Here is a 16,255-nt window from a genome sequence, read left to right on the forward strand (position 1 = left end):
GCGGCACGGTGGCTCAGTAGTTAGCACTGCTGCCTCACAGCGTCAGGAACCCAGGTTCGATTCCAGCCTCAGGTGACTGTCTGTGTGGAGTTTGCACATTCTCCCCGTGTCTGTGTGGGTTTCCACTGGATGCTCTGGTTTCCTCCCACAGTCCAAAGATGTGCAGGTCATGTGCAGGTGAATTGGCCATGCTAAATTGCCGATAGTTTAGGTTATTAGTCAAGGTTAAATGTAGGGGAATGGGTCTGGGTAGTTACTCTTCGGAGGGTCGGTGTGGACTTGTTGGGCTGAAGGGCCTGTTTCCATAATGTAGGGATTCTAAATCTAAAAGGTAGCTTGAGGAAAGCTTTATAGTTCATCAGTGTGAATTTACTAAAACAATGATCCAATTTTTCTGGGATTGGAAATGCTGATATCTTTAGTGCTGATCCAGCAGAGTTTGCAGGGTCAATACAGAACAAGGTATTTACACAATGTTTTTGGATACTAGCACCATCAAACATAAATAATTCCAGGTACATGCCTATAGTACAGAAATTTCAGTGTCCCACAACTATCTCTGCTCAGGGACCTTATTTTGTTTCCTTTGTTCTCCTAAATGAAATAAGGTCACGAAAAAGTAACAAAACTAGAAATTGCTGGAAAATTTCAGCATGTCTGGCAGCATCTGTGGAGAGAAATCAAAGTTAACATTTCAGGTCCAGTGACCCTTCTTGAAAACAGTTCTGCTGAGATTTTTGTTTTTGTTTCTGACTTCGAGCATCCTCCGTTTTGTCAGTTTTTCATGAAAAAGTAGACTTCCACTTGAGGACTATACTAGATAGCTTGAAGAGAAATTGGGATATTGTGCTTTTTACACTGCCCAATGTCTAGAGTATATCTGGGTGAATTCTAGAATGCAGGAAATGTTACTGATTCTCCACTTCGAAAACAAAGGAAAACCTATGTCAGGTGAGAGACTATAACTTCTCATCACCATCTTCTAAAGGTCACGAATCTTTTCAAGGTCAAATGTTAAAGAAAAGGGGGTCATTCCAACAATCAACTTGCATACAGATACCTCTTGTCACAATAAGTTTTGGAACTTTTGTCATTGGCATTCTGGTGTACTGCAGTTGCACCAACGGAACAAGATCCCGAGAATATTCGCACCTTTGTGCGTTTTATGATGGTTTGGTAATTTTACCAAATTTGGGGCTGAGGAAAAACTTTGCAGAAGCTTCTTGAGGGAAGGAAGGGTTGGAACTGTTTTTCTGCAGGAAATTTGATATACAACTGTATGTTTCCCTGTGTATTATTACTGTGGATTTGACAGCTTGCATACAGTAAATGGATTAAGTAATGTTTTAAAATAGAGCAAAAAGTTATTAATCCTATAGATTTGGTACAAGTATCGCTATGAGAAAGTGAAGTAAGATCCAAGAGAGGACAGATTCTGTAATACTTGAAGAAACAATGAGCTGATGAGTTGAAAGATGTTTTCTCATTCCAAACATTATTCTGTTCATTGAGTTGAATGGGTATAAATAATCAGATGTTACACATGAAACATACTGATGTTATCACTTTAGTTATCAATTTACAGTCAAATCTTTGGTCCAGACCTCCTGATCTTTGCTGTGGTCACAGCAATCCTTTGTTTCCCAACTATCTGATTAACTCATGAATTTTGGCACCCACTTGTCACCAGTGACATAATCCCATCCAAAGCCAGTAAGAATGATCAGTCAGGGCATCCAACTGAGGCCTGGGAGGTAGAATTTCAAGAGCTTATGCCTCAGAGACTTCAACAGTTTTAGCGAGTTTTGAGAAGATTTGTAGCTCAGGTTGCGGTTCTGGATGTAGGTTTGCTCGTTGGGCTGGAAGGTTCATTTCCAGATGTTTCGTCACCCTACTAGGTAATATCTTCAGTTGGACTCCAGGCGAAACACTGTTGATAATTCCTGCTTTCTATTTATATGTTTGGGTTTCTTTGGCTTGAAAATGACATCACCAACCCAAAGAAACCCAAACATATAAATAGAAAGCAGGAATTATCAACAGTACTTCGCTTGGAGGCCCACTAACGATGTTACTTAATAGGATGACAAAACGTCTGGAAATGAACATTCCAGCTCTACGAGCAAACCTACATCCAGAACTTCAACAGATTGTTACCAGCGTCTCCCACAGCAAACCCTTCCATCACTCCACCCTAACCACCTCTCCACCCCATCACCAATTCCCTCTCTCAGTTAGAATTGACTTTGAAGTTAGTTATCAGAATTATAAACTGTTTACAGTACAGGTTATTCAGCCCACTGGGTCCCCACCCAATGCTTTATGCCCTAGCCCTGTATTTTTTTTCTGTCCATGAATAAATATAAGTAAGCAAGTGCATGGAATCCACCACACCCACCCCACTATGTCAGCTGTCTAAAGATCACCAAAAGAAATCAGATAAACAGCCACTCTATGATTGCTAGTAAATCAGGATGAAACCAACTTGAATAAAACTGTCTCACTGTGGTTCCAGTAACCACAGCTTACCACTGTGTTGGGCTGACTAGAAGTGTGCATGTATAACAAAACATATTGTACTGAATATTAAATACACTGAATTGAGCAAGATGTAAATATTGTAAATCAATCACATTATTCAAAATGATTTCAAGTTAACTTTACAGTATTTCAAATTTTAAAAATGACTACCAAGTGTCAGAGGTTTGTAGTACATTCCTCAGTTTAGGTTTAGCAATGAGATAAACTACCACCTAAAGGAAATTAGGTTACTGAAAATGAATGTATAAAATGTTCTATCACATGTAACTTCTGTCTGCAGAATTTCCTGTCAAAGTATGCTGTTTTCCTTTGTGACATTTTGGCATGTGATGCAATCAGATAGGTTATCAAGCCATCGTTGTCATTCTTCTTTTCTGTGAAAATACAAAGTTTGACTTTCAATTTTTATGCTATACTTGCTATTCACAGACTATTCAATATCACTATATTTCTGCCTCTTACAAATAAAACACAAACTAGAACATGATTGGAGTGAAATCACAGCTTCCTTTAATTATAACATTTATCACTGTATTAAAAACGTTGGATATCAGAATTTCAGATGATCCTCAACCTCTTCAGAGCAATTTTATCACAAGAACTGGTTTTATCTGACTTTGTTATGAACAGTGTTTGAAGCTAACCTTTGTTACTGCAGCTGTATCATAATATTGCTCAGATTATTAGTCAATGGATTATGACAATATCTGAGATAATGCTACATATTTTAACATACAAACATATGGACTAAAAGGTCTTAATTTTCAACTAGTTTTTCCGGTGTAAAGCTAACATTATACATCTTTCTCCTGTTACAGTACCTCATATTTTTTATCTCCATGGAGAACATTAATTTGTTAATAGCTTAATTATTATTCTGTCTTAACTAATGGGACAATTTTATTAATTAATTAAGAATACCAAGATAAAAATTTACAATAAAGCTATTTGAGTACTTCCATCAGTCAACGGAGTGGTCAGAACCTTTTGTAAAACTGGGGCATTACATTTCAGTTTGCACAAAAGTGAAACAAGCTTGCTCAAGGTTGTTTTTTGTTTTAATAATCTCCATTTCAGTCTAAGTAATTAAAATGAAACTTTCACAGGGATATAAAGTGGGCACTGGCAAATTTATCTCCTTTTACACAAACCATCACATATTCTCTCTCATTTTAGTCAATGACCCAGATTTGTGTGGAGGAAACTTCAAAAATAGCAGGCTGGATCCGAATCCAGAATTCCTGCCTCCAATCCCATTTCCCAATTTTGTTTGACAGTCACTATTCATATGTAATAGTTGTTGGCTCCATTACAAGGTGAGCATTTCAATTCTCATTCAACTTTGATAGAGCCAGAGCCATTCTGTTAAATACACATATTTCATAGCTGGGGAGCCATTAACCACAAGGGATCACCTATCTTGAGGTGGGAACTAAAGAAAAGACTCTCAACATCCCCTTTATAGAACATTGACCTGATTACCTTCTCATAAACCTGTCAATCAAAGCCATTGATTGTATCAATTACAAAAGAAACTTTAATTAATGTCAGGCATATTAAACTTGTGCGAAGAAACACATCGGTACGAGAAGAACACTTTAAAAAAAGATTATGAGGAGAAATGCTAAAGTCATCAGTCTCCCATGGCAACAATATACAAGTTGTTTCAATGCCTCTTACAGGACTCAGCTCATTAGTCATTGCTGGATCAAAGCCCAGCATTCATAATTTGACTATTTTGCAGTTGTGTCAATGATGTGAGCTGAACAAACTGCCAAATGTTTAATTTTCAGCTTTTTCTGGGCTCTTGGAGGAGCAGTTTATTTTCTAACGGAGAATATTTTCAATGTCTCCTTGCTTGTTATGGAAGTTTCAATGATATATTAATGAGTTGTCAGACCTGCCAGGAAGTGATTGATTCTGTAAGAAGTGATTATGAAAACATTGGATGCATGTGGGCATGGAAGCGGTATATTTGCATAGACTCATAGAATACAGAAGTAGGCCATTTGGGCCATCATGTCTGTGCCAGTCAGCAAAGATCTGACTACACAAATCCAATTTACAAGATTTGGACTATAACCCTGGAGGCTATGAGAGTGCATGTGAATATCTAAACACTGAACCAAGATGCTTTTCACCACTTTTTCAGGCAGACAATTCCAGCCTCATACAAACCTCTAAGTAAAAAACGATTCTCCTCAAAACCCCTCTTAATCTTCTACATTTTATTTTAATTCTATGCCCGATGGTTATTGAAACCTCTATTTATGGGAAAAGTGCCTTTCTATCCATCCTATCTACACCTTCATAATCCTATACATATCCATCAGGTCCCTGTTAACGTTTACTCCTCTAAGATAAACAATCTGAGCCTATCCAATCTTTCCTCACTATCTCACTGGCCCTCATATTAATAAGCCTTCTAGAAAACTCAACGCAACTGACACTTGGCCAAAAATATAAGATTCACTTCACAGAAACTTTGTTTTAATGTCTGTGATAAGATCTTTCTTACCTCCATAGAGCTTTGTTTATTTGTTCTGCTTCTGTGTAGTAAACTCTTGATGTTGAAGAATATCTGCCTTATGTGAATGTTTCACCAGCTAACCACCATGTTAATCGATTTCAAAAATATGAATACATGGTCTATCAAGCCTTTCTGGGATCTGATTTGTCCAGTATTATAATCAGTTGGGATTATGACTCACAAGAAAAAAAACAAAGAACTGCAGATGCTCTGCAAATCAGAAACAAAAATAGAAATTGCTTGAAAAGCTCAGCAGATCTGGCAGCATCTGTGAAGAAGAAGCAGAGTTAATATTTCGGGTCCAGTGACCTTCTTCAAAACTGAAGATCACTGGATCCAAAACGTTAACCTTACTTTCTGTCCAGAGATGCTGCCAGATTTGCTGAGTTTACCCAGCAATTTCTGTTATCATTTGGGATCATTACACATAAAATAATTGCAAATCAATAAATGATAGACATATTTTACCAAACTTGCCTCATTAATTACATATTCTACCCCAATGGTGGCCCTATTGACCAATCTAGCCCTGTCTTACCATTAACCATTTCTCAAAATAACATGCCATACAACAGGTATCTACTGAAAAACTGGCACACCGGCACCCATGTTGTACTTAAAAGGCTGTTGTACTTTCAAGCAAGCACTAACCACAGCTGCCTGGTCCTTTCCCTGACAAATGTAGTATGAATTTACCAGAAACGGGAAAGATGATGCAGTAATTCTGTAACAGGGCCTGGAGATCCCAATGGTGCAGAGAATTACATGTCACCAGATCCTGGCAGCTTGGTCTGAGCTCGAAATCTTTCTCAGAATGGTCTCCATGGGAAGGAGGAATGGCCAGCAGTGCCACAAGTAGGTCAATGACCTCCCTGGATGCTGCCTGACCTGCTGCGCTTTTCCAGCAACACATTTCCAGCTCTGATCTCCAGCATCTGCAGACCTCACTTTCTCCTCAATGACCTCCCTGCTCTACCAGGGTAAATGCCACACTTTTTTTAACTTATACCTCACACTCACTCTGTTACTGATCCACCAATGTTCATGCTCTAGCACGCTCACCATTGCCTGTAACATTTTCCCTCACTCACTCTCAACCCCTCCACCACACTATGAACTCTGCACAACCACTCCACTGCCTACTCACTGTCTTGCAACACCTTACCACATTTCCACCAACTCTAGCAGAAATTCCATTCACATTCAGCTTGTTCAATTCTCCTCTTTCTCTCCTTCCAGCAGAAGGTGGCCTGTAGAAAGATAGATAAGGCAAGTACAGATGGAGGGTATCTGACTATCTGAAGAAGACCAGGATTGCACTTGCAAGGATATCGAGACCACTGGCTGTAATGTCTTCTTTCTCTTTTGTTTTGCAGGTATGCAGTGGGATGTTCACTGTGCATTGATGTCCAGCTATGTCAGAAGCCACCACCTTGATGTTTTAGAGTGAGAATATACTGAAATCTCGGATGAAGCATCAGTAAGGCTGCCTCCTCCACCTTCCACAAGCTCAGATTATGACACCCTGATTGGAATGTAAGCCTTTGGAAGAGTGGGAGCATAATCTGGTGAACACCTCTCAGTGACAGCTCCATAGCTTGCTGAGGAAGAAACGTCCCAGGTTTCTGACAATCAGAGGTCTGCCAGAGACCAGGTACTGTTCAGTCCCAGGCAGGAGAGGTTCCCGTGGTATTGGCAATCAGGGACTTCATCCAAATGGACAGGGAGATACAGGAGCAGCTTGCAGATATGTTGGAGGCAATGGCCCTTTTTATCCTGAAAAGCTGCAAGACAGCAGCTACATGCATCAACTGCAATCCATCACCCCAGTAATTGGTTCTCAAGACTGAAGGCATGGCAATAGGGAAACAAGGAAGCTGGCAAATATTCCTGGTGCCCTTTCTTCACAAGGAGATTGGGTGGTACCAGGAGGCAACAAATGGAGGAACCAGACACAGATTCCCTAGAAGTCTCCTCTCAGGCTACTTCAGAGTGGCTGGGTACTCCATCTCCATCCTGCCTGCACCCCTCTGACCTGTGGAAGTTCAAGCCAAGGTGGGTCCACTTGCCTCTGGCAGGACAACTCAGGATGTGATGCACTAATACCCCTGGGGTCACCCAACCAATCCTCCTGAGTCAACAGGCTGCATTGCAGGAAAGGTTCCCTCCACTCCATCTGCTGAACCTTTCAACACAGTAGGAAGGAGAAAAATAAAGAAACCTATTGAGGACATGTTGGTGGCACAGATGAAATTGCACTGCATATCAAGTCTCATGTTTGTATAAACCTGATTGTTTGACTCATGTGTACCATCATGATGTTTAACTTGGTATCCACACAGGATGTACCATGGATCAGTGTCCGTGTTGAGAAAGCCTGCTGCATCATGTGGAAGTATACAGGGCAATGGGTTCTGCTGACACCATTACCCATTCTGGTCAAACATCCCTATTCTTTCCCTGGCTTCTGTGTATAAAAGTGTTGGTGTGAATGAAGTGGTCAGTAATGTTGGGCAGAGAGGTGTGCAGCACACAGTGAGCCAATGCAATAGGATTGCCAGGGATGACATACCATTCAGGTTTGAGTCCTGTACACTGCAAAGCTCTGTGTGTATTGTTCTTTCCCTTTAAATGGCCTCACAGTGAGTCTGGCAACCCCACAGGTCACATGTTTACCCTGAGTGATATCAGAGGCTCACTGTGCTGGGACTGATGGGTGCCTCCCTGGACTTCAGTGAGGACTACTTTCCTAAGACTTTGATGCAAGCTTGCTTGCTGAACTTTAATGTGTTTGTTGAGTAAGGTGCTAGCACATCGTACAAGTATGAGAATGACTTAGCAGGGAACCATACAGCATGAAGTACACTCCCTTAACTGAAGACTGCTTACTAATAAGTTAAGCTGCCTGTCTGTATGACTGCACTAACATGTATGGTATGGCATGGCAAGGCATCAAGGTGGCAATCTTCCAGGTAGATACTAAGTCAGTGAGCGCAATGAGAGCAGGCGAGTGGATCTGAACTGCAGTCTGGTCCAAGCAATGAGCTGAGTCTTTGTCCATGCACACAAAATGCCCTTGTAACAGATGGTAAAATTACAGGGAACATAGAAACTCCTAGAAAGTGTTTCTATAAATATGTGAAAGAAAATATACAGGAGGCCTGGTTAGTGAGTTTGCAAATGATACCAAAATAGGGGGCGTAGTGGCCAGGGAAGAGGATTACCCCAGAGTACAATGGGATCTGGATCAGATGGGCCAATGGGCAGAGGAGTGGCAGATGGAGTTTAATTTAGATAAATGCGATGTGCTGCATTTTGGAAAGGCAAATAAGGACAGGATGTATGCAGTTAATGTCATGCACCTGGGGAGCAACGACAAACAAAGAGGCCCAGGGTGCAGGTGCATAATTCCTTGAAAGTGGAGTTGCAGGTGTATAGGGTGGTGAGGAAGTCATTTGGCATGTTGGTCAGAACAATGAGTATAGGAGTTGGAATTTCATGTTGCGGCTGTACAGGACATTGGTAAGGCCACGTTTAGAATACTGCATCGAATTCTGGTCACCTTTATATAGGAAAGATGTTAAACTTGAGGTGTAGAAGAGATTTCAAAGGATTTCATTGGGATTGGAGGGTTTGAGCTATAGGGAGAGATTGAATAGGCTGGGACATTTTTCCCTGGAGCATCAGAGGCTGAAGGGTGACCTTACAGGGATTTATAAAATCATAAGGAGAATGGATAGGGTGAATAGTCAAGGTCTTTTTCCTAAGGTGTGGCAGTTCAAAACTAAAGGGCACAGGTTTAAGGTTAGAGGGGAAAGCTTTAAAAGGACCTGAGGGGGATCTTTTCACGCAGAGGGTGATGTGTGTATGGAGCGAGCTACCAGAGGAAGCGGTGAATGTGGGAAAATTACAACATTTAAAAGCAAATGGATGAGTATATGAACAGGAAGGGTTTAGAGGGATATGGGCCAAATGCTGGCAAATGAGACTAGGTGAGATTGGGATGTCTGGTTGACTGAGTTGGATGCAAGGATCTGTTTCCATGCTGGATAACTCTATAACTCTATTAGTAAAGAAAAAAATGTAAGTCCTTTACAGTCAGAAACTTGAGAAATTATAATGGAGGAAACAAACAAATGGTGGAAACAAACTCACACTTTGGTTCAATCTTCACAAAACAGGAAAAACTTACCGCAGGAAACCATTGGTAATATGAGAGGGCTGAATTAAAGGCAATCAGTATCAGTAAGAAAATAGTGCTGGAGAAATTAATGAGATTAAAGGCTGACAAACTACCAGGGTCTGATCATTTACAATCTAGAGCATGAAAGAGAGTGGCCCTGGGAATATTGGATGCATTGGTGGTTATCTTCCAGAATTCTTTAGATTATGGAGGTGTTCCTCCAGACTGGAGCATTGTAAATGTAACCCCACTATTCAAAAAGGAGAGAAAGAAATATCAGAGATTGCAGAATTGTTAGCCAAACATCAGTAGTGGAGAAAACGCTGGAGTCTATTATAAAAGACGTGATAACAGAACATTTGGAAAACATTACAGGATTGAACAAAGCCAGCCTACCTGAGTTTTTTGAAGAAATAACTAGTAGAATAGATAAGGAAGAACCAGTGGATGTGGTATATTGGATTTTCAGAAGATTTTTGATAAGGTCCCTCATAAGAGTGGGCAAAGTTAAAGCATTATGTATATGGGTGTTAAATTGGCTTGGATTGAGAATTGGGTGTCAATCAGGAAATAGAAAGGGAATTTTGTTTCTAAGCAGCCGGCAGAGACTAGTAGGGTACCTCAATGTTCAGTTCTTGGGCCTTAGCTATTTATAATTTATATAAATGACTTAGCTGAGGGAATAAAGTACAATATTTCCATATTTGCTGACAACAGAAAATTGGGTGGCATTATGAATTATGAGGTGGATTCAAGGAAGGATACAAAATGATTTCGGGAAGGTGAGTGAATGGGGAAACACATGGCAGATACAGTACAATGTGGCTAAATGTGAAACTATACACTTCATGTGAAAAAAATGAATGTCAGACTAATTTCAAAATGGTGCTGTATTGGGAACTGTGAAGGTACAAAGGTACCTGGGTGTCTTTGTACTCCAATCAATGAGCATAGAAAGGTAGATGCAGCAAGCACCTTCACCTAGCCTGTCTCTGACTTGTCCCTTCCCTTCTTTAACACATGTATTCCATTTCTGGGGATTGGCTGTCTATCAATATCCCTGACAAACTCAGCAATTTGACTACTTTTCCTTATCTCAAGCTTTCTGTGTGTCCATCATTCCATTTTCCCTGTTTCTCTGTCTCCATCGCATCTGTGCCTCTGATATGTCCTCCTTTTCTCTCAACCAAAACTTCTCCTCAGATGTACTTGAGATGATCATCAGCCATGTCTGAACCGTTTCCTGCAGTTCTGTCTTCATTTCATGTCCTCTTTCTCAGAAGAAGGATTCCCTTTGTCCTTACTTTCCACACCATCAGCTACTGCATTCAGAGGATCATCCTCCATCATTTCTTTTGCCTCCAGCAAGATGTTTCCACTAAACACATTTATCCTTCCCCTTCTTTGTCATCATTCCACTGGAACTGTTCCTTCGATGACACCAAGGACCACTCCACTGACACTCAATATCTCCTCATACCTGCATGGCAGCTTCCCATGCAATTGCAAAAGCTGTATCCTTCCACCCACCTTGACCATTACATTCTCCTTCCTCGCTGTCCAAGACCAAAAATATACCTTCCAGAAAAACAACGATTTAATTGCACATCTTTCAATTTAGTCTGCTGTATTCAATGCTCACAACACAGTCTCCTTTCCATTAGTGAGGCCAAACTCAGACTGTGTGACTGCTTTGTGTTCATTGTTCTGTTTACTTCTGCTAGGTCATAAGAATGACCCTGACTTTCCATTTCAATACACCATTTTACTTCTGTCCAAGGTCTGCTGCAGTATTCCAGTGAAACCATATGCAAGCTGAAGAAATAGTAGTTCATTTTCCATTTAGGTACTTTACAGCCTTCAGGGTTCAAAGTTAAGTTTAAGAACTTCAGGCGATAAACACTGTCTTCTGTCTTGAATACAGCCCTCCCCCATGTCTTGTTCCCAACAGAATTGACTCATTTTCTACTATTTGCATCTACAATTTACATCTGTTCTACATCTATATTGTTCGTCTACTATCATTAGCATTTCCTTTGTCTTTTGCTCTGGGCATCCTCACCATATGTTCCACTTACTACTATGCTCCCAAAAAAATCATTTTCCAGGTCTTTGCAGTTTTGAATAAGGGTCATACCAGGCTTGAACCATTAACTCTGTTTCTCTAATTAATTTCTCTATCAAATCTATATTTGTAAACTAATCTTGTTGGAAGCTAGTGAACCATCTATATTAAAGCATTATGTGGTTGGAAAAAGCAGAAGTATTCTTTTGGAGTGCACAAGGTAAGTGTGAGCCTTTGCTGTCTCAGGCATCTTCTGATACTTCTCTTCAGTGACAGACACTTGCATCATCTCACTCCACTCTCTCCCCACAGCTTCTCTCTGCTACCATAGCTTTCTCTTGGTGCCTGAACAGCTGATCCTCACCATTTCCACAGACCATCTGCTTCTGTTTGCAAACAGCAGAATGAGACCCGTAATACAAAGCTTGATGAAAATTTCCAAGGAAGATTTTCATCTGATCCAGTCAACTTGAGGAGCTAAACAGGTAAATACATATTGACTTGTATCTGACATAGTTACACTGGGGCAATTACAGAGCAGAACTGACGGTTAAAGTGGAAAAAGGAATATGAGTAACAGCACCACAGCAACATAAGAATTTCATGGTGCACAGCAAAAGAACGTTATGGATGATGGTATGATTTGCAAAGTGGCAGGGTGACAAGTTGGACAGTAAAAACAGGATCAGAGTAGAAGTCAGATGAGAAGCCAAAGAGTAATAGGAGGAACATAGGAACGTGTGAATCTTTTGATGGTAAAAGGCCATGTTGCTTAAGTTGCTTTCTGTGACATGATGATGATGATAGAGCTGTTGACTCATAATTGCAATCAATCATGGTCAATTAGTCAACCTTACATCAAGAAATGAGGTGAGATAAACCTCAATTATGAAACACTTGAACACCCATGTCTAAAATCTTTATTTGTGATAAAAAAAAACTCAGTAAAGCTGGCTTTGCATTTAAGCTCATTTAGAACAAATTCTTGGAAGAACAGGATCTGTGAGTGGGCTGCCTATATTCAAATTACTAAACCAGGCTCTCTCTCATCCTGGCAGTGAGCTTTCTCATCAGTTACTGGGGCAAAGAAGCCAGATTTTGTCATCCAATTGAGGGGAACTGCCTCATGGGTGCCAGTCCCCTGAAATCTAAACAAACCAGCAGTATAAAAGCAGCTAAAGAGAAACTGCTGCATATAAGAACTAGCTTGAGACTAATTTATGATACTTATCTAGGTGACATAAAGGAACTAGTATAAAGACACTGGAACTGAGCCCTTTCTGAGCATTCAAAGGAACAATGCACATAGCACATCCAGTCCTGCCATAGATTCAATGAATCCCCAACAGACTAAGCAAACATCTTAACAAGCATAACATTGGAATTTGTTGTTTTTCTTGTGGCTTCAGATTTCAGAATGTTCTTAGCTACTCAAAGGACTCGTTCCATGGGAGAACAAAGCAGTATTTACATCAGCTCTTTTCATAGTGGCATATTATGTTGGCAAACCTAAAAGACCCCTCAAGGTACAAACCAAGGGATACATCTGCTATGTTAAACATGAAAAGAGGATGCTTGCCTCAGACATGTTTCACATTCAAAGCACAACCTTGCACAGGAACAGTTAAGCTAATAACACTGTGTTACAGTAACAGTCAAAAAGTGATCATTCAGATCTAGAGAATTCACTTAGGCTTAAACAGAAAAAATAGCCATAAATTTAAATCTACTTTAAACATAATTCTGAAGACGTTAAAAATAACCTCTTAAAATCTTCCTTTATGTGCATCAGGATAACAAGAATACTCCACACTAAATGAAAATATGAAAGCAGGTGGACAGCAAGCAAATAGACTCAAATGGCACATTGGCCTTCAATTCAAGAGGATTTGATTTCAGAAAGATATCTTACTGCATTTATATAGGCACCTGAGGACACCACAAGCGAAGTACTGTATGGAGTTATGATCTGAGAAAGGATATGCTTTCAATAGAGTGAGTGAGCAGAGACGGACCAGACTGATACCAGGGACAGCAGGATTGTCCTACAAGGAGGGATTGGGTCAAGTGAGCCTGCATTCACCAGAGTACATAAGGATGAGAGGGGTTCTGATTGAAATATGTAAAATTTTAACATGACTGGATAGACTAGATGCTGGAGGAGTGTTCTCCCTAGTTGGCGAGTCTGGAACCAAGGGATACAATCTTAGGAGACAGGATTGATCATTTAGGACTGAGATGACAAAATATTTTTTTAATGCTGTGAGGGAGGGAGTTCAAGGATTTTGATGGAGCTACACTGAAGGAACAGTGATCTATTTAAAAGCTGGATGGTGAATGTCTTGGAGGAGAACTTGCAAGTTGTTGTGTATCTGCTGGACTAGTCCTTCTGGATGGAAGTTGTTCTGTGTTCGAATGTTGGATTAAAGCCTCTCCATTACCATAAGCAATTCATTCCTCAACAAATTTGATATTGGTTCTGTTTAACTGCAATCTGTCCAGTCTGTACACATTCCATCTCTCCAGACCTGGTCCCAGTGTCTCAGGAATCCAATATTCTTTCTGCTACACTATATTTCTAGCCATGTATTCAACTGTTCCATTTTCTAACTTGCAAGTAGTAACAAAAAGAATCCAGCAATTGTTACTTTTACATTCCTGCTAGGACCACATCCTTCTTTTTATCTGTGCCTTTGGTGCCAATGTAGACAAAAGCTGCTGGCTACTCGCCCTGCCCTCACCCATCAGTGAGAACTGCAAAGGTTCAGTGCTATCCTTGATCTTGGATTAGTGGTGCTGGAAGAGCACAGCAGTTCAGGCAGCATCCGAGGAGCAGTAAAATTGATGTGTCTGGCAAAAGCCCTTCATCAGGAATACAGGCAGAGTGCCTGAAGGGTGGAGAGATAAATGAGAGGAGGGTGGGGATGGGGAGAAAGTATGCACTCTGCCTGTATTCCTGATGAAGGGCTTTTGCCCAAAACGTCGATTTTACTGCTCCTCGGATGCTGCCTGAACTGCTGTGCTCTTCCAGCACCACTAATCCAGAATCTGGTTTCCAGCATCTGCAGTCATTGTTTTTATCCTTGATCTTGGCACCAGGGAGGCAATAGACCATCCTGGATGCATGTTGGTAGCTGCAAAATCATCTTTCTATTCCTCTAATTATCAAATTTCCTATCACTATTGCTCTGTATGGTGCCCTTCTATACTGCTGAGTCAGTCATGGAGAGAGTTTTGCAAATACCAATAAGCTCATATAAGTAATTGATTATGTTATTTTAGTCCAGGTACATCAGCTGATTATTGGTACTTTGAATATGTATATGAAAATACAAATCAACAAAGATACCGCCAAAGATACCCTGAGTGCTAATTTTCACTCTGAGCTGAGTGGAGGGTAGAATAATCATCAGTCTTAACCTTCCCATAATGATTTCCTGTAGTGAAAGTGTAATGTAGAATTGGAAATGGCAGGATACTGAATAACTAGGACATGCAATGTAAAATCCTTCTAATTCATAGCTGCAAATCTAGCATGTTAATTATAGCTCTTTTATTTTTATGTGGGATTTTGTTGGATTCTTTAGGGGCATTTTAACAGAAACGTATAAATTGACAAAAATACCACGTATTATTGATCAATACAGAGTTGAATAGTGTGGTACTGAAAAAGCACAGCAGGTCAGGGGACATCTGAGGAGCAGGAGAACCAACGTTTCAGGCATGAGCCTTTCATCAGGAATTCCATTTCGAATGAGGAGGAGAATTTCTTCAAGGTAGGCATTCTTGGAAGAGGCTTCACAGTAAGGTTATAATCAACTAGGAGAAAGTGAGAACTGCAGATGCTGGAGATCAGAGTCGAGAGCATGGTGCTGAAAAAGCACAGCCGGTCAGGCAGCATCCAAGAAGCAGGAGAGTCAATGTTTCAGGTATAAGCCCTTCATTCTTGATCATAGGTTTGTGCCTGAAATGTCAGTTTTCCTCCTCCTTGGATGCTACCTGACCTGCTGTGCTTTTCCAGCACCATAGTCATTGACACTGATCTCCAGCATTTGCAGTCCTCACTTTCTCCTTATTGATCTATACACTCTGGAGGTTATTCAAATCACATATTTCATTATGCTGCTGCCAAACGTCCTCTTGACTTTTGATTTACATTAATCTCACTTTTCGCAGCAGAGAGTGGCGGGAGCTGGGCGGAAGTTCAGGCGGAGCGCAAAGCCAGTCGGGAAGGTAAGTGATTGCTATTAGAGTGGGTGTGTTCTAAACTCCAGGTCCTACAAAGTAGGGTCTCCCTCCCTCCCTCCTCCTCTAACCTAAATTAAGAGTCCACAAACTTGCCACAAAAAGAGGGTCTAAGGAAGTTTGGATCGAAGAGTGAGGCTTCAGCTCAGGAGTCTTTGACAAGGAGATTGAGTGAAGTGTTTATGCCACAGTTGAAGAGGGTGAAGACATGACTGCCCAGCTGGTTCAGTGCGCTACGTGCTTGATGTGGGAGGTCAACGACTCTGGTGCGTCTGGCTTGTATATGTGTGTGCACATTCAGCTATTGACCGAGCATATTGCAGCACTGATGAAAGAACTCGAGGACCTTAGGCTCATCCGAGAGAATGAGATCTTTCTGGACAAGACCTTCAGCGAGGTTATTACACCAATCATGCCAGAAGAGAGCAGAAGAGAGCAGACGGTGAGGAAGGCTGAGAGGAGACAGGTGCAAGAGACCCCGGGGGAAGTACCTGTCAGGAACAAGTTGAAGCTTTTGGAAACAGTAGAGACTGATGACACTGCCAGTTCGCAAGGCGGCCAAGTCTGTCAATCAAAAGTTGGCGCAGAGGCAGAGCGGAAGAGTCGGACATCGCACAGAGCCGTGGTAATAGGAGACTCCATCCTGAGAGGAACTGACCGGGGGTTTTGTGGCAGCAGATGGGATGTAAGG

The 16,255-nt window shown here is 41.0% G+C and overlaps 1 protein-coding gene across 1 annotated transcript in view; it reads right to left on the reverse strand.

The window, feature by feature from the left end:
* Window positions 1-2,083: 2,083 nt before the first annotated feature.
* Window positions 2,084-16,255, reverse strand: part of LOC122555098 — an 85,787-nt gene continuing 71,615 nt past the window's right edge. Inside the window, exon 6 of the mRNA XM_043700777.1 lies at window positions 2,084-2,915. Coding sequence (XP_043556712.1) covers window position 2,915 — 1 coding nt within the window. The 3' untranslated portion in view covers window positions 2,084-2,914. The remainder of the gene's footprint in view (window positions 2,916-16,255) is intronic.

This window comes from Chiloscyllium plagiosum, chromosome 12 (assembly GCF_004010195.1).
Source record: "Chiloscyllium plagiosum isolate BGI_BamShark_2017 chromosome 12, ASM401019v2, whole genome shotgun sequence".
NCBI classification, from domain to species: Eukaryota; Metazoa; Chordata; class Chondrichthyes; order Orectolobiformes; family Hemiscylliidae; genus Chiloscyllium; species Chiloscyllium plagiosum.